The sequence below is a fragment of the Nyctereutes procyonoides genome, unplaced genomic scaffold, assembly GCF_905146905.1.
Source record: "Nyctereutes procyonoides isolate TBG_1078 unplaced genomic scaffold, NYPRO_anot_genome, whole genome shotgun sequence".
Taxonomy (NCBI): domain Eukaryota; kingdom Metazoa; phylum Chordata; class Mammalia; order Carnivora; family Canidae; genus Nyctereutes; species Nyctereutes procyonoides.
Window position 1 is genome coordinate 35,664,255 of NW_026575135.1, and position 19,355 is coordinate 35,683,609.

At 44.3% G+C, this 19,355-nt stretch overlaps 1 protein-coding gene across 1 annotated transcript in view; it reads right to left on the reverse strand.

Annotated features, from left to right (window-relative positions):
* Positions 1 to 19,355, reverse strand: part of ADAMTSL1 (ADAMTS like 1) — a 379,096-nt gene that overhangs the window by 113,378 nt on the left and 246,363 nt on the right. Inside the window, 3 exon segments of the mRNA XM_055302598.1 lie at positions 12,312 to 13,440; positions 14,321 to 14,404; positions 14,407 to 14,473. Coding sequence (XP_055158573.1) covers positions 12,312 to 13,440; positions 14,321 to 14,404; positions 14,407 to 14,473 — 1,280 coding nt within the window.

Consider the following 19,355-nt stretch of genomic DNA (forward strand, 5'->3'; position numbering starts at 1 on the left):
GTTGTTCCTAGGTTCCTCAAAATGAGAATAAGCCTCCTTATTTTGTGATGTCCTGGAAGATGGTGTGATATAATGACTTTGTATCTATATGCCAACGATTATAGATACTCTATACGAGTGCCTGGCTCTTTATAGATATTATCTCTTCTACACACCATTGCTCTACTGAAGGGCAGGTGTAATTGTCTTAACTTAGCTAATGAGCAAACCAAAGTTCAGAGGGGTTAAAGTGGACTCGCATAGACAAGGAGTGGCAGACTGGGAATCCCAGCCTAAGTTGCTCATATCTAGCCCTATTGTCCTTCCGCCACTGTGGGCTGCCCTCTATATGTCATCAGACTGCTCTTCCTAACCAAGAGGGTAGTCAGACATGATGAGCATAAATCAGGCAGACCCAGGATAGAAGGAGAAACAGGGACAGGCTTACAGGTTAAAAGGCAGAAACTCCCTGGCATTAGCCCTTTCCCTAGGATTCCATGTAGACAGAATATTACCTGTGAGCCACTTTTCACCCCTAAGAAGGAATCAGTATTTTTTTCAAAGTATCTAGTTTCACACGATTCTTCTTGTTCACCTGCATTTCCTTTGAAAAATCCCATAACCTTTAGGAAAGTCTTGTTTAAATGCTTTAAGCTATTTTTTAGCTTATTATTTATTATGCATATTATGTTGACTGGTACCTCAGTCTTGGGCCAAAGTGTTGAATAGTGAGCCGGGACTTCTCTGCCAGTGTGGGGCTATCAGCAGGATTTAGGTTTTCTCAGGGAAAGGATCGATATTCAACCAGCTTGCTTACTTGCTTGCTTTTGTTTTTTAAGATTTTATTTTTTTATTTGAGAGCATTAGAAAGACAGAGCAAGCAAAAGTGGGGGGCAGAGGGAGAGGGAAAAGTGGGCTCCCTGCTCAGGAGGGAAATGGGGCTTGATCTCAGGACCCTGGAATCATGACTTGAGCCAAAGGCAGATGCTTAACCAACTGAGCCACCCAGGTGCCCCTTCTGCCAGCTTTCCTTCCCAATTTGGTAATCTGACTTCCAGTGCCAATTTTAGAGAATTTGGATTTTCTTTTCTATAAGGAAGTCAGCAGGCCCTTACAGGTATTGTTTCTGGACTGGGTTTCAGATGTAGGAATACTGAATGTACACCTGCCCATATTACATGCTAGATGTGGGGAAGAGTTACTTGTGAGACCCTTTGACCAGTGTACATGCAAACTGGAGTTAGCTTCTGCCTGAATCTCAACTCAGCATAGTGAAGGGTAGGGGGGCCCAATAAGTGTTCAGTGTTTATGCAGGGTAACTGAAAAACAAGAAGCAGTTTAGCTTTACCCTGCTTGTGGTGTAGGTCTCTAGATGCACACATGCATGTGTTACAATGCTGTAAACATACACAGAGATGCAAATGCATATGCACAATTACAGGGTTTACTGAGTACCTATCATGTGCCTAGTACTATTCATATTTCTATCTGGGAATGTATGCATAAAGGTAGAGTGATAGAAAATAAAAGAAAGGCTTTCCCTAACACACATGTGCCAAATAAAAACGAAAGCCTCACAGATTGCAAGCCAGCTGGCTAGAAGATAGAATGTTAATTTATGCTAGATCTAGCTGACCCCAGTGACTTCTTTTTAAAACAATGGCCAAGTCCATGGATTCAACTAAGGTTAAAATCAACACAAAGAAATAGTCCCTGGAGCCAGACTTTCTTGAGTTCAAATCCCAGCTCCACTGTTTATTAAGTGTAATACTTTGGGCAAGTTAATCTAATATTTCTGTGTTTCAATTTTAGCATCTGTAAAATTGGGATAGTAACCCCAAAACATTATTGTAAGAATAAACAAACACCTGTAAAACACTTAGAACAGCATCTAGCTCAAAGCAGTTGGTCAATAAATGTTAACAATTATGATGATGATGATTTCTTCATTGGTCTGGATGTGATGGGAGATAGGATACCACAAGGTGTTTATTCTTGGTACTTAGTAATTCTCCAGCAGGGCTTTTCAAATTGTAGTTGTGTGCTACAGAACCTCGGGGTTTCCTGACACTTCTGTAAAGGAGAGTATGTGGGCAGGGCAGGAATGTTTCATTGGGAGTGGGTACCACTCTGGAACTCTGCCATAATTGCATGTTAAAGACTAGAAGTTCAGATTATGCAAAACCATGTAGATTACAGTCTCCAGGAATTAAGAAACTTCCCTGCGAATCACTACAGTTCATTCCTTTATTCATGCATCCCTCAGTTTTATCATCTGTTGAGTGTCTATTGTATTTTTGGAATTGTGGAGAAATTGACATACATTTTTAAACATTTGCCCTGGAGGAAGATTAACATAATCCAGAAGGTACTGTAGAAAAACAAATAGTGAATTCTAACACGCAGTGGTTAGATGAGTACAATGTATAAGGGTACTATGTGGGTCGTGGAGGGGGTCATCCAGGGATTCAAATTCTAGCTCTATTATGCCAGTTCAACTGAGCTTTGGGGATACGCTTCTGGTAAGGAAGAGGGTAGGATGAGGCAGATCTAAGGCCCCGGGCAAATTCATAAACAGCAAATAATTGTGTACTCTGAAAGGCATAGCTCAGAAGGGTGAGGTGGGGGGTAAGGTAGGAGATCAAGCAAGTGAGAGAGACAAACGTCAAATGATAGAAGGTATTGCAAGTCATGCTAAGGCACTTGGAACTTATCCTCAAGTGATGGCAAGCCATTAAAAGAATTTTAAGCATGGGAGCAGCATGGACAGGTTTGTTAGAAAGATACTCTGGCAGTAGCATATCAAATGATTCAGAGCAGGAGTCAATACATTTTTTCTATAACAGGACAGATAGTGTATATTTTAGTCTTTAGAGGGCCACCTATAGTACCTGTTGCATATTCTATTTCGTGTTTGTTTTAAATAACCCTTCAAATAACCTGGGTTCAAATCCCAGCTCTATCACTTACTGGGTGTGAGACCTTGAGCAAGTTGACTCAATAACTCTGGGCTCAGTTTCAATAGCTCTTACAATAACCCTTTAAAAGCCATTCTTAATAACCCTGTAAAAAATATTAAAGTCACTGACTGCAATTTGCCAACTCCTAATCTAGAAAAGGCAAATACAGAGTTTAGAAGGCTGTTGAAATCATTTAAAGTGAACAAGGGACCAAAGTAGAGGCAAAGAGAACAGAGAAAGGTGGAGGAATGAGAACCACTGAGGGGCAAGAACAGTCTAGAAATATTTTGGTTTGGGAAGCTGGATAGGTGGGAGTACTCTTTCCTGAGATCCTGACTTCAGTTTTAGATATACAGAGTTGACTTCTGTGGGGCATCTGGTAAGGATGTCCTGTAGGCAGCTGTGCAGAAGAGAGGCTTGGGCTGGTGCTGGACACATGAGAATCACTGGCATCTAGGGGAAGTCTGGAATCTTGGGGGTTATTAGTGTATACAGAGTGAGACTCCCAGAGGGTAGATAAGAGGTAGGTAGCAGAAGAGAAATACACAGACTGAGAAAGAATACCAGAGAAGTAGGATACAAATCAAGTGGGTGGTTTCTAAAGAAGATGTGCTTAGCCTGTATGGGATCCTGATCAGAGTTCAGATTAGATAAGTGTTTTCAGAGACCATTTTCTTCTTTTGGAACAAACAAGAAACAACCTTTTTATTGGGGGCAGGGAGCTCTTTCCAAGAAAGTATATTGCATGCAGCCTTAGAATATGAGGTGGACAGGATACCATCAAAATCCTAAAGGACAACACAGGTAGTAACCTCTTTGACATGGGCTGTAGCAACTTCTTATTAGATAGGTCTCCCGAGGCAAGGGAAACAAAAGCAAAAAAAAACTATTGGGACTTCATCAAAATAAAAACCTTTTGCATAGCAAAGGAAACAGCAAAACTAAGAGGCAACCTACAGAATGGGAGAAGATATTTGCAAATGACATATCTGATAAAGGATTAATATCCGAAATATACAAAGAACTTATAAAACTCAACACTCAAAGGCTCTGTACGTTAAGGGTCTGACTTCAGCTCAGGTCATGATCTCAAGGTTTGGGGATTGAGCCCCATGTGGGGGTTTCATGCTCAGCATGGAGTCTGCTTGTCCCTCTGCCCCTGCCTTGCTCATGCTCACTTTTTCTCTCAAATAAATAAAATCTTAAAAAAACAACACCCCCAAAACAAGTAATCCAGTTAAAAAATGGGCAGAAGACACAAACAAACATTTTTCAAGAAAGACAGAGATGGCTAATAGACACATGAAAAGATACTCAACATCACTCATCATCTGGGAAATATAAATCAAACCACAATGAGGTATCACCTCATACCAGTCAGAATGGCTAAAATTAACAACATGGGAAACAAGAGGTGTTGGCAAGGATTTAGAGAAAGGGGAACCTTCTTATATTAATGATGGGAATGCGAACTGTTGCAGCCACTCTGGAAAACTGTATGGACGTTCCTCAAAAAGTTAAGAATAAAACTATCCTAAGACCCAGCAACTAGGTATTTACCCAAAGGATACAAAAAATATGGATTCGAAAGGATAATACATGTACCGTGATATTTATAGCAGCACTATCAACAATAGTCAAATTATGGAAAGAGCCTAGATGTCCATCAACTGATGAATGAATAAAGATTTTATATATATATATATGTATATATGTGTATATTATATATATAAATACACACATACATATACATACAATGGAATATTACTCAGCTCTAAAAAAGAGTGAAATCTTGGTAGTGTGGATGGAGCTAGAGAATATTATGCTAAATGAAATAAGTCAAAGACAGTGCCATATGATTTCACTCCTATGTGGAATTTAAAAAACAAAACAAATGAGCATAGAGGAAAAAAAAGAGAGGCAACCAAGAAACAGACTCTTACCTATAGAGAACTGAGGGTTACTGGAAGGGAGGTGGCTGGGGGGTGGGTTAAGTGGGTGATGGGAATTAAGGGGTGCACTTGTGATGAGCACTGGATGATGCATGCAAGGGGTGAATCACTCATTTTACATCTGAAACTAATATTACACTGTGTTAACTAACTGGACTTTAAAAATTTGGAGAAAAAAGTAGAGAAGGCACCATATATTTAACTCTTTGAACCACACACACTGCGCGCGCGCACACACACACACACACAAAGTATGAGGTGGACAGAAAGAAGGCAAATCTATAATAAGCTGAGAGAGAATATTAGGTGGAACTTAAAAAAATTCATAATTAGCAACCTTGGGGGAGGCAGCTAAAACAGCCTCCTGTACGCAAAATATTTCCAGGGTATGGGCTGGCTACTCTAGGGCTATCATATTAAGGTTTTCAAGCCACTCAGATACCATTAATGCATGAGACCCCGGAGGTGAGGCTCTAAAACTTCTTTCCTGATGTACCGTGTAGGGCTGCAATATGGTGAAAACAGTCAATTAATTACAGGTTCACAGAGCAATGGGTTCAGCAATGAAGGCAAAGAGAGAAGGAGGCCAAGTTTTCTTGTTTTCTAAATCAAGCGGCATCACGGCCCTGTGAACATAAGTTTCTAACTCACTCCTTTTCTGGCTGAGTTGGAAAGTCTAGTTCTTCTTTATTTTCAGGTTGAATCAAGTGGCCGCACTTGCTTATTTTAACCTCTACCCAGTCCAGAACGTTCCCCCCAAACTGACAGATTTGGGGTCTGTTAACTTCCATCATGTCTGCTCTCATCACACCCCAGGCACTTTGTGGTTTGCCTCAAATCCAAGGACCTGTGTGAACTCAATCTAACCCACATGCCAGTGTGTGGGTTGAAGGAAGTATATTAGGGGGAAGGCAGGGAGGAAGGGAAGGTGCCTGGAATTCCTAAGTGTCACCTTCAGGGTGGAGTTCTGTCTCCCACCACTAGGTCTTTTAACAGAACTAATAATAGCAAGTGAGCTTCACTTTCTTCCCCTTTTCTCACGCAACATGTTTCTTAACAGCAGTCCTCGAATGTCTGGTCTCAGAGTCACCTGTGGTGCTTGTAGGGTGAGCATTATGGGGCACTGCTGTAGAGGGTGTTTATGGAGTAAGGTAGGATGTGGGAATCTGCTTTTCTGACAAGTTCCTGGTAATCATTGTGCATACGAGCTTGGGAAGGCCTTTTCTATCCACTTTTAAATGTTTAGAAGTTTTGGGTTTTTTTTTCTTTAAGGATTTTATTTATTTATTCATGAGACACACACAGAGAGAGCCAGAGACATAAGCAGAGGGAGAAGCAGGATTCCTGCAGGGAGCCTGATGCAGGACTCGATCCTAGGACCCTGGGATCACAACCTAAGCCAAAGGCAGATGCTCAACCACTGAGCTACCCAGGCATCCCTAAACATTTAGAAGTTTTAAGAGACATATTTTTTCCACTGGAGTTTAAAACAAACTCGGGGCTCAAGTTATTTTATTCCATACCAGCCTTTCAGTGTTTCTTAGCTTCTAGAGAGCAGAGATTTTGATTTATTGTCTCACGGTCTGGTGCCTACCACTGTCTTTAATGCCAAGCATATATTTGTGGAATCGAAGGGGCGATTGCGAAGGATATCTCACTCGACCCCGCACCTCCATTCATGTTCCTCTACAATCCACTTGCCACAAAGTAGACAGCGTGAGTCCGTAAAAATGGAAATTGGATCATTTTACTTTCCTAATATTTTCCAAACTCTCCCTGTGATACTCAGACTAAAAGCTAGATTCCTTCTCTTGGTCTCTATTAACCTCATGGCCTCAGGCCACATCACCTCTACCTTCTACCTACCACAGCCCAGCCAAATGAGCTTCTTTTGGGGTTCCTTCAACACACTGAACTCATTTCACTTTGAGAGTTTCACACTGCTCTTTCCTTATGCAGGAGTGCTCTTCTCCTGATGTCATATTGCTGGACACTGGCCATCATTCCCATCTTGGCTTATAGGTAATCTCCTCAGAATACCCATCTAAAGTGGACACCAAATCATTCCCTATCACCTGTTTCAATTTTCTGTCCAACACTTATCACCACCTGATGCTTGTGCATTTTTCTGTGTTTATTGTCTTGCTTCATTCATTCATTCACTCACTATTTAGTATCTGTTTGGTGCCAGGCACTATTCCCAACAGGGGGATACAGCAATAAAGTCCCTACCCTTATGAACACACAGTCAACAAATAAATATGTATTAGATGGTGGTAAAAGTCTATGAATAAAATAGCAGAGTTAAAGGGATAAAGGGTGATGAGGATTGCTCTTCTAGACAGTGACCAGGGAAGGCCTTTCCGATGCACAAATTTGAGCAGAAATCTAAATGTGTGTAAACTGCAAGGGAATGCAGACTACTTTTTCATTCACAATAGTCCTTCTTAGTGACTAGGTGTGTGTGTATGGCATATAATAGATAGGTTAATAAATTCTTATGGAGTGAATAAATATCCATACTGATTTTTTTTTTTAGCACTTGAACACTGCATTTACTTCTATTGCTTCCACATGAGACTTTGAGTTTCACTGATAGGGAGTGAGTCTTTTTTTCCTCTATCCCCAGTATCTAACTGAGGGTCCGGCTCTGAGGATCCATGGGAATGTTATATGAAATAAAGGAGAAGCAGGGGATTATGATGAACCAGTCTATCATAGTATATTCAATAACATCCCATAAACTATTGCTTGATAAGCTGGCATGTGAATTCATTTCAACTAGTAAATTATATATATGAGATACACTGGTATCTGACTTGATAGTGATTTTTTTCATAGAAGCAATTTCTTTCAGATAAAACTTTGGCATACTGAAAAGCCAAAGAAGTAGTAGACTTCTCCTTAGTTACTTTCTTCATCTCTTGACCTATCTGGCTGGCTCAGGTTACTAAGAGTATACTTTAACACATGGCAAAGTCCTACAAACCAATAGCCAGCTGAATCTTGCAGATTCTTTCAGAAAGATGGATTTGGTACTAAGCAAAAACAGACTCACTGAACTACAGCACTGGGCATTTCAGCACATCTCTGTGTGAAAATAAATGAGCATTTCTGAATTGCTACCGGACACAGGAATGATGACAAGCAATGAAACCCAACACAGAGAGGTCACCAATGGCCCATAGCAAAGGAGTCCCAATGGCAGCTCTGTGCTCCTGCATACTCTGTGCAGATATATTCACTCTCTTCTTTTCAACAGGACTTGGAAAACTGTATAGAAAATAAAGCTCCAGTCATATTTCTTTTTGGCCGGCTAAGTTAAATGGAGAAATTATGACATCAGAGATCAGTATCCCAAATCTCATATTTTTCTTTACCGGGTGCCATTAACTTGCATTGGAAAGCTCTGTCAAGGGTAGATCTAGAAAAATCTTGGGAGTGGCAAAAACTGTAAAACTGTTTGTCCATGTGCCTCATGTGCTCTTCCTCTTAATGCTACTCCTAACCCATGCTGCCACCAATGTCCTTGTGACTGAAGAGCCAGGACTGGCCCTAGTTTAGCACCTTCGGTATCTTTAGTACCTGGCTCCCATGTGTCTTTTTCTAGTAAGATTCCATGGAACCCTCTTCATCTTAAAGACATTAGAGCTAGACACAGAGTACCCAAGGAGGTGAGAATTAAAAGGTGAAAGTAATGTTTCCTAAGTGGTATTTCAAGAACTCTTGGTATCCTTGAGATGACTAGGGCAAAAAATTGTTCATTGATCAAATAACTACTTGGAAAATAACGCATACTGCATTATTCACTTGGACAGTCACAACACACATTGGAGTGCTTAAAGGAGTTTAAAAAAATGGAAAAACCAAAATAAATTCAATTGGGGGATAGTTAAATGCATTCAGGAACAGTAATCAGCCATTAAAAATGGTGACGCAGATCTCTACATACTATAATGAAATGTCTTCTAGACATGTTGTTGAGTAGAAACCACATGAAATTTCTAAACATGAGTAATATTCCATTAAAAAAAACCAAGTTATATATGTGTATATGTGTTTTATATATAATGGAATAAAATATATAAAAATTCCAAAAGGATGTATACCAAATTATTAAGAGAGGCAGACTCTGGGGAATCGATGTGGGAGGATGAGGGAGACTTGCATTTGTACTTTATAGATTTAGGTATTATTTGAATTGCTTTATAGTCCTTTTACTGTTTTTATAATAAAAATGAGAAAAAATATCAAGCACTATATTAAAAAAATAGAAGTAAAATCCAGCAGCAAAGTACATCTGTTCAGCTTTACGTGAATACGTCCCGAACTCCTGCAAGTGGTGAACCCCCATTTTGTGGAGGGGGCTCAGAAACAGCTCATGTGTCAGAGATTGAAGTCCCTGTGCTCAAGGCTTTCCCCACTCCCCACCAGCATAAGGGTTTTTGTCTTCTGTGGCTTTTTGTAAGTGAGTGAAAGAGGTAGAAGGGACCTCAGAGATGAACTGGTACAACCTCCCTGCCACTCCCCTGCTTTTGAAATGAAGGGACTAATAAGGTCATACCAAGTGAAGGGCCTTGGCAAGATCTGACTCCTGCATCCTATCTTTAGTCACCAGGTGACCCAGATGGGCTGTGACCCTTGAACTTCATACAATATATCTCTAGCACTCAAGAAAATTCCCCTCTGAGTCAGCCAGGGGCTCCATGTTCTCCCTTGAAGTTCCAGGCACAGCAGAGCCCTGGGGACCCCTTTTCTCTTTCCCAATGGCTTGCCTTGTCTATAGCTTTTAGGAGGAAGAAAGGGACCTTGGAAATAGCTGGTAAACAATAGCAAGGGTTTTGAAGCAACTCGGCATCTCTAGTGAAGTATAGATGCATGGAATCGTGAACTTACTCATTCACTCAAAACAGCATAGAGTTGGGCAGACCTGGGTTCGAATCTGCCCTCTTGATTCTGCCTTTTGCGAGCTAACATCATCAAGCTCCCACACTACTTTGGGCCACAGTTTTCTCATCTCTGAAATAAGGATAGCAGCTCCTATGTCGTACCCTGTGGTGGCCATTAACCAAGGGCGATGGCTATGAAAAAGTTGCTAGCACAGAGCACTGGGTCTGTGGTGAGTCAAGAAACATTAATTCCCATCTTTTCCTGTGTATAGCCAAATGCTATTCCCTTCCATCCCAGTAGCGCAATCCTGGACAAGAGGTCTAGGAATAAAATGGTACCTACACTTGAGAAACTGACTGGCTGGTGGAGAAGATGACATGATTTGGTCACAGTAGGTAGGACGGTGCACTAATAGGCTTCGAGTGTACCATCCACCCCAGCACCAGGGCACGACTCTTCACCTGCACCCGTCATCCTGGGGGATCTGACACCGGGACTACCTCTCATCGACTCCGTGATCTCAAGGGGATTTACTCCAACTTCAGCTTGACCCCAAGCTCTGCAGGAACCCTAGCCATTAGCTGACCAATGAAAGCGTGGGCTGGGGAGAACCAAGCAGCACACAAGAGGAGAGGTTCTTGAGGTGTGCATTTAAAATGCCTGGTGCAATAAATCCTGCATTCAAACCCTGTCTCCGGCACTTCTATGTGGGTTCCCACATCTGTGTCTCAGCTTTCTCATTGTTGAGAAATATTGTTGTGGTAACAATAATAGTGTTTAAACTGTAAGGTTATTTTTGGAGATTAAATAAGATGCCGCCTTTAAAGCACTGATTACCGTGTCTGGCACATAGTAAGAGTACACCGGAAAAATACTTACTATTGTTGTTATTAAAGGTATTTGGCCTATAAGTACAAGACAAAGTCACATTTGTTCCCCAGTCTCAGAAGAGGAGACCAAACTGTGTACTCTTTGGACTCAAACAAACTTGATATGGAATCGTTGGTCTGGGTCTTACTAAAGTGTGATCTTCTTGGGTGAGCTGCTAACCCTTGATTTTCTATGTGAAACTGGAGGATAATGTCAATCTTGCAGACTGTTAGAATAAGAAATGCAGTTACGTATAAATATACCTGGCAAAGTGCCTGGCACAATAAATCCTCGCTCCTTTCTCTCCTTTACCCAAAGCTAGCAAGCTAGGTACAAGGATTGCCAAGTAATAGTATTTGGGATTATACTTAATGAAAATAGCATTCTACATGAATTCAGAGAAGATAAAAGTTTAAAACGAGGACTCTATGTTGGAGGACCTTAAAGACCCCTCTCTCATCCAGAGTATATGATTCTTCCCATTGACTGCCTATCTTTTTTTGTGTCACGTTATCTTGGCTCTGCCACCTACTATTAAGATCTTTAGCCAGTTCCTAGGCTTTGTTTCCTCTTCTGTAAAGTGTGGATAAAAACTATACCCACGGGGCACCTGGGTGGCTCAGTGGTTGAGCGTCTGCCTTGGGCTCAGGTCATGATCCAGGGGTCCTGGGATCAAGTCCCGCAGGCTCCTGGAGGGGAGGCTGCTTCTCCCTCTGCCTATGTCGCTGCCTCTGTGTGTCTCTCATGAATAAATAAAAATAAAATCTTAAAAAAAGAAAAAACAAACCGTACCCACTTCTTAGGGCTTAGTTAGAATTTAATGAAATAAACACACAAAGACCCCATTTGCCTGGCAGATTGCTGCTACTCACTTAATGCTAGCTATTATTGTTGTCAGGGCCACTATAAAGATTAAAAGAGAGTATATGCAGGAATTATGGCACGGTTCTTGGCACACAGTGTTCAAAAATATTATTGTTATAACTTCTACCACTACTATTGATTTTACATTATAAATGGCCATGGCCCAAGGAAATCAGTAAGTAATACATGCTGTCATCCTCGTAATGACACATCAAAACAGAGACACCATGAGATATTAGGATAATTAATCACAGGTCTGACTGGGAATAAAAGCTTTCTGGAACAAACAGCTTTGTCGGGCCCAGACAGAGAATGGGCTCACCCACAGGGAGCAGGAGCAGCAGGTGCTGGCTGCACTCTCTCTCCAGCCCTGAGGGACCACACACGGAGACAGTATTCTGATGGATAAGCTTTTCAGTGGGCCATCTCACAGAGTGGTAATGTAATAATGCCTTGGCCTTGAATGATAGCTTTCTGCCAAAAGTTCAAAGCTATCTGGAGAATATCTCATTAATCTTTGGGACCCTACGGGGACTGGGGTGGATAGGCACTGTTACTATTACTTTACGAAGAGGACAGCATACAGTTTAGAGAAATTAAATACTTAGTCTTGGCTCCAGCAGGCCTGTTGGTGACTTGAAACTCAGGCTGCCAGGCCCGAGGCCCGGGGTTCTAAGCCCTACCCTTGGAACCACCTGGAAGGAGGAGCCGAGCGAGCACCCCCGGGCGGCGACCTGTGGCCCCTTGCCCGCCCCTCCCCCTCCCCCTCCCCAGCCGCGGTGGCTGCCAGGCTCACCTGTCACCGAACTGAACCTCTTCTCCGTTCCTGGCCCAGCTGATGGTAGGCCTCGGGTTGCCTATGGCCTCGCAGTGCAAAAGCACGCTGAGCGTCCCGCTGGCCAGGGCCACCGTCTGCCCGAGGTGGGTGACCACCTCGGAGGCCGACAGCTGCTGCGCGGCCGAGATCTTCCGCAGGATGGTGGGCTTGCGGGGCGGCCGGCGAGGGCCCCCCACGGCCTCCCCCGCGGGGGCCGAGGTCCGCAGCGAGCTGCTGAAGCCCGACACGTGCTTGCGAGCGGGGACGGCCACCGGGGGGAGCCTCCGCTCCGAGGGCTCGAGCAGCGCGTCCCGGTGCTCCAGGTGGCTGCGGAAGATGTCCCGGGCCAGCTGGGCCACCAGGTGCTTGCGGGAGACGTCCCGGAGCTCCTCGGGCTGCTGGGACAGGTTCCGGAGGATGTCGTCCAGGCGCCTCTGCTCGGCCACCATGGTGAAGGGCGGCGGCCGGGGGGCCTGCTCGGCGTTCTGGTCCTCCTCGGAGGACGCGTTCCTCTCGGTGGAGTCCTGCACCTCCCACGAGGCGAGGCGCTCCCCGGGCCAGCCGCCCTGCTCCAGCAGCCGCGACACCAGGTCATCGTAGCGGCTCCCCGCGTCCGAGGCGGGGCCGCGCTTCTCGGCCTTGCTGCCGTTGGGGAAGATGCCGTTCTGGTGTTTGTGGGTCTGCAGGGCCTCCTTGGGGCCGGCCTTCCTCCCCGCCAGGGCCTCCTCCTCGCTCCTCGGGCTCAGGGGCCGGGCCACCAGCTTCCGGTTGCCGCCGATGAGCTTGAGGACGAACTGCTCCCGCGCGGGCCCGGCCGAGCAGGTGTAGACGCCCGCGTCCGAGGGCTTGAGGCGGTGGATCTTCAGGTAGCCGAACGGGGCCACGGTGACGTGCGCCGAGCTGACGAGGTGCTGCCCGTCCTTCTCCCAGGTGATGAGGGGCTTGCGGAAGCGCCGCGTGGGGCAGCGCAGCACCACCGCCGTCTTGGGGAGCAGGTAGGCGAACCCCCCCACCGCGAAGTGCAGCTTCCTCTGCCGGCGGGTCTGGATGTAGATCTTCCTGGCGGCCGCGATGTGGGGGCTGTGCTTGCTGGACGGCCGCCCGGGCCCTGCCCCGAGGCAGTGGGAGGGAAGCCCACGGCCGGCCGGGCGCGGAGGGAGGGCGGAGGAAAACGAGCGTGAGCGCGGGCGGAGAAGAGAGGGAGAGGAGGGACGTGGAGCGGGAGCGGGAGCGGGAGCGGGAGACAAAGGGCTGCAGTCGAGGCGCAAGCCTTAGGCTTTGCGGGGAGGAAGCGGCCACCAGGCTGCCGCCCAGGCTAAACTCCAACTGATGGGGTGCAGCGGGGGCAACCTGCTATCACCCTGCTGGGGCTTTCTACCCCTAGAAGCCGAGATGCAGGTTCTAGATGGAGGCAGGTTCTAGATGGAGGGGGACGCGGGGGGGGGGTGGAGAGGCAGTTCCTCTCATTAGAAGGATTTAAAAAGAACGAAAACAAGCATCATAAAAACAGGCAGGGGACAAAGGGAAGGAGACTGCTCTCGTTTCCACATCCCTTCGTGTTCTGCAGAGCACGGCGGGGGGGGGGGCAGGGTACTTGGGGAGGAGAGCCCAGAGGTGTTACAACTCCAGGGATTAATATTAAACATAACAAATCTGTTTAGGGCATTTTAAAACCCCAGAGCGGACAGCATTAGGCTTCATCGGTTATATGCTGACTCCAGCTTCCAGATCTCTCTGTGCCAGCCAGTGAACTTTGCACTACCCCCTGCAAACTGTTTTTCCAGCGGAGAAGAGAATTCTGCTGGGCCACGTGTAATTAAGATTTCTTTTCCATCTCCAGCTGAGCTCACCAGCCTGCTGCTGTCCTCGAGCTCTACTGCCTGACAACCTCCCTCTGGTCTTGGGTTTAAGGAAAGCTACCGTGTGGCCACGGCTGCTCCTGGGTGGTGGGTTCGATCCCCCTGTCCCCAGAACTCAGACATACTCACGTGCACAGGTTGCCAGCATGCAGGGCCTGATGGATGAAGAGAACGGCAGGGGAGGGCACAGGGAGGAATTGACAATGGCCGAGACCCGGTTTTTAGCACCTGCCGGCAAATGGCACTCCGAGTCTGGGTGCCTTCTCCGCAGCTTGTGGAACACTGGTGAGGAAAGAGGGACCACATGTACGTAAGTGCAGGAACTAGAGGCTAATGGGTTTTTGTATGGACTCTCAAACTCACCAAAATGCGAGAAAAGTTGCTTAAAAAAGCAACGGTCACTAAAAGAGAGAAATATCAAGTATGTAGCACTTTGGGAAGACAAGGCCATATTGTAAACACCTTCCAAGATTTCTCTGCTCTCAAGTTTCCTGTAGACGCTCTACCTGTTTTTACTTATGTGGCCTGGCCTTTAGAGTTACAGAGTCATAGAGCCCTGTGTTCAAATCCCAGCTTAGTATTTTACCAGTTGGCAACTCAGAGTCTGTTTCTACTTTGTACACTTATTTTGCAAGGTAGGGATTTTGTTTTTTAAAGATTTTATTTATTTATTTGAGTGAGTGAGTGAGAGAGAGAGAGCACGAGCAAGCATGAGCCAGGGGGAGCTGGAGAAGCAGGCTCCCTGCTGAGCCAGGAGCCCAACATGGGGCTCAATCCCAGGATCTTGGGACCATGACCTGAGCCAAAGGCAGACACTTAACTGACTCAGCCACCCCGGCACCCCAGCAAGGTTGGGAATTAAATGAGATAATATAGTTTGAATTTCACACACAGAAATGACACTCAATGCTAATTATGTTCTTCCTTCCTTCACAAATATAATTTTAATGTTAAGCATCAGATAACTGTCATACATCTACTTTGTCTGAGCTGGGGTGCTAGAAACTCTGGGAAAAAAAGTGCAAGGTGGTTTGTACCTCAAGGGGCTGTCATCAAATGAGTGTGTGTGGGGGAATCTAAATGTGTTTTTAAAATGAAATATCGTATTAGGGAGATAGAAATCAAAACCACAATGAGATACCACTTCATATCCCCTGGAATGGCCATAATAAAAACAGACAGTAACAAATGTTATTGTAAATGTAGATGTGTAAAATTAGAACCTTCTTATCTTGTTGGTGGAAATGTAAAATAGTGCAGCCTTCTTGACAACAGCTTGATAGTTTCTTACAAAGATGACCATAAATTTACAGTATGACCCAGCAATTTCACTTGTAGGTATCTACCCAAAAGAAGTGAAAACATCCATTCACACAAAGACTTGAATGAGAATGTTCAACAGAGAAAAATGTGGAAACAACTCAAATGTCCACCAACTGGTAAATGGATAAACAAAAATACGGTATATTTATATAGTGGAATATTATTCTACCATAAAAGGACTGTTGTTCTTTTGGATATGTAGTAAACAGATAAACCTTGAAAACAATGCGAAGTTGAATTTTATAGTATGTACATTATACCTCAATAAAGCTGTTCAGGGTGCCTGGGTGGCTCAGTTGGTTGTGTCTGCCTTTGGCTCACGTCATGATCCCAGAGTCCTGAGATCAAGTCCCACATCGGGCTCCCTGCTTAGCGGAGAGTGTGCTTCTTCCTCTCCCTCTGCCCCTCTGCTCCTCCTCATGCTCTCTCTCTCTCACGTGCTCTCTCTTTCTCTCATATACCCAACCACTCTTGCTCTCTCTCAAATAAACAAATAAAATCTTTTTTTTAAAATAAAATCTTAAAAAAATAAAGCTGTTCAAAGAATTAGATAGTAATATAAGAATTTAGTAGAAATATAAAACTACAAGAGAAGTGAAGTATTACAAAATTAATGCTAACAATGGTTGAATGTTGATGGTGCACAAGTGATTTCCCAGCTGAGGTTCTGAAGGTGAGTACAGTACAAATGCATGTAGAAACCAGGGATAAGCACGGGAGGCAGGGGAATATCCAGAGCGACAGTTGAAGAGTTCAGTGCAAGAATCCAAGGCAGGCTTCGAGGAAGAGCTAAACCAGTCTGACTGAACAGAGGCAACAAGTCGAGAGTGTCAGGAGCTCAAGAGGTAGTTTGGGGCCAGACGTTGGAGATTTTTAATTTTCAGACAGAAGGTTTGGAGTTGGTCCACAAGGCAGTGAGGAGCCATTGGAGGGAGGAGTGAAATGATGAAAGAGGTGTTTTGAGAAGGTTAATCTGGCAACAGTGTCCGGGAGGGAAGGGAGTAAGAGATGTATGGCAGGCAGGGATGTCAGTTAAGGAGCTGCCACAGTAGTCCAGGCTGGAGATGATAAAGACCTGAACTAGGGTCATGGCAGTGTGCCACGTTAACTTGAAAAATGACACTAAGCCCCAAAATATTATCTTATATTTTCAAGTGTTATATGTTAACCCGCTGAAATGAACTACTCCATGCAATGTGCTGTGATATACGCCACCCTGAAAGACATTTTAGATGCAAAAAAATGGAGGTAGGAAGCCCATTGCTTTTGTTTCCTGATGATGGTGGATTCCAGATTCCACCCATCTCTTATTTTATTGTAAATGACAGCCCCAAATCCTGGGATCAGGTGTGATGGAGGCAAAGAGCATGGAAAATTTAAAAGCATGGTCAGTTTAGTCCTGCCAAGCAGGAAAATAGACTATATCTCTGGAGATTGGTTTATGATTTTGGTCAAGTCTAGTTCTTTATTGAGGCTCAGTTTCCAGATCTCTAAAAGAAAACTAAGCACGGGGAGGGATTTTCAAACCCTCTTCTGTGTTGAGGAAGTGATTCAGAGGCTTTCAGGTGATCTGGAGATCCAACCTATGGAGATCTGGGGCCCTTGACCATACTTCAACCAAAACAGCTCTGATTTTTTTCTGTTTTAGATTCTTGGCTTTGTAGTAATATTTCAGTTGAAAAGAGGCCTCTGTGGCTTTAATTTTTAAAAGAACCACCAGGCTATAGAATCTTCTATGTTCCTTCTAGCTCTAAAATTGACTACTCTGACCTTAATTTCTTTTATATTTTTTTGGGGAAATTACTTTCATAAAAATATGATTTAAAAATATATGATAGCCATCTCTTTCCAGAGATGCAAGGAATTCTTTTAAAGAAAAGAAGTAAAACCTTTTAAGGGGTCTTATTCTCAGAATAGAATCTGAAAGTAATTTTATTTGAAGTGTCTAAAATTTTGGCTTAATTCTGTCTCTGAGGGATTCTGTGCAGTAACTATAAGATTGAGCCCAGATACTTGAGGATGAAAAACACCCATAGATCATCCAGGTCTTCCTTTCTCCAAGGGGAGTCTTGGGGGCAGGGGATGTGGAATGCGTGTTTCATCTCAATCAGAGCACCAAGGCCAAGGCAAGGGCTGTTGGATGACAGGGCCAAAATAAGAGCCTCTGTGAACACCCCCGGGAGCACATTTGTATGGCACCAGCTTGAGTTGAATTCCAGTGAACTGGTGATTCCTACCCACCATTCCCAGCCCCTCCCCAATGTTTGGAATTTCTACACATCAGCCCAGATAACCCAGAACCTAAGAACATTCCACGCATAAGGGCTAACTAGTCCTACTTCCCAAAGTGTGACTTTCTCTTCCTAGGAAGACTGGAAGAGCCCGTGAGAAGCCTAGGCCATGACCCTGGGTCTAGCCAGTCCAGGCAAGTGCTTCCTTTTATTTCCTCTCCTCCTGACAATGAGCAGGGATGGAAGAGGACCATAACATTAATAGGGTTAACTTTTACTAAGCACAAAGATTTATATGCATCATTTATCTAAATCCTCTCAAAAACCATATGAGTGGACATTATTATCTCCAATATTTAGATACACAAAGTGAGGCTCAGACAGGTTAAATAACTAGCCCAAGGTTAGAGAGCCAGTAAGTAGCAGAGTTGGGATGAGAACCTAAATTTGCCTTTGAGTCTCTCTCTCTCTCTCTCTCTTTTTTTTTTTTTTGGAGAGAGAGAGAGTGCACACTTGAAAGGCAGAGGGAGAGGGAGAGAGACAATTTTAAGCAGACTTCACATCTGGTGCAGAGCTCCACATGGGGCTCAATCTCACAACCCTGAGATCATGACCTGGGCTGAAATCAAGAGTCAGATGCTTAACCAACTGAGCCACCCAAGTGCCTCTATGAGTCCAACTCCTGAGCACACATGGCAGGGTTCCAAAGGTCTGTGATACTTAAAGGGACTCAGAGCACCTCACTTGAGCAGTCTCCTTTCCTTAGTGCCTAAAGACAAGGGGCCCTGCCTCAAATCTGCAGGCCTGAAAGCATTTTTTTCTGAATTCTCTGTGTCCCATGTGCTCAGAGGCTACAAACTCCAGGAACATGGCAGGTCCATGATAATATGCACAAGTCCCTTCCTCAGCATTCCACTCAGGACAACTATCACCGACAGAATTCGCAGAAGGACACCTTTTACAGTATGCCCCTGGAAGGAAGTCTTCATCTAGAGCCACTTACTTCGGTGCACTCTCCTACATGGTTAGTTCTGTTATGATTTTTCTTACGTAACACCACACCTCAAATCAACATTCCATGGAAAAACTGGCACTTACATGTTCATGCACATGTGCACACACACACACACACTTATTTTACATGCTTTTAATCCTTTATCCTATTGAAAGACAATTGTTCTTAAAATTAAAAAAAATAATCATACCTATTTCTCTTCTGGGACATTTGGGGTGAGGCACAGAAGGCAATTTTATTGCCAAATATAAAACCTGTGGTGAAGTAGGTTACCTCATTCTCGTGATGCCCTTAGTAAACACCACCTGAGTGAACTTTATATCTATAAAGCTCTAGATAAAGCGCAAGAATTCTAAGAATCCAGGTTGAAAGAGGTGGCCTCTTAATCTTCAGAGGCAGCTTTTCCCTCTGTGGAAGCAAGCGTCCTTGTGAAGTGTTTCAACCCCCAGAAGCCCCATCCTGTTGAATACATAGAACATACACATATGCACACAACGATACCAAGAAGGCAATGGGATCAGCAAGCCCAGTGCAAGTGGTTAAATGCAAGAAAGGACAGGGTCTTGAATCTGCTTTTTACACCAAGATTTTCACT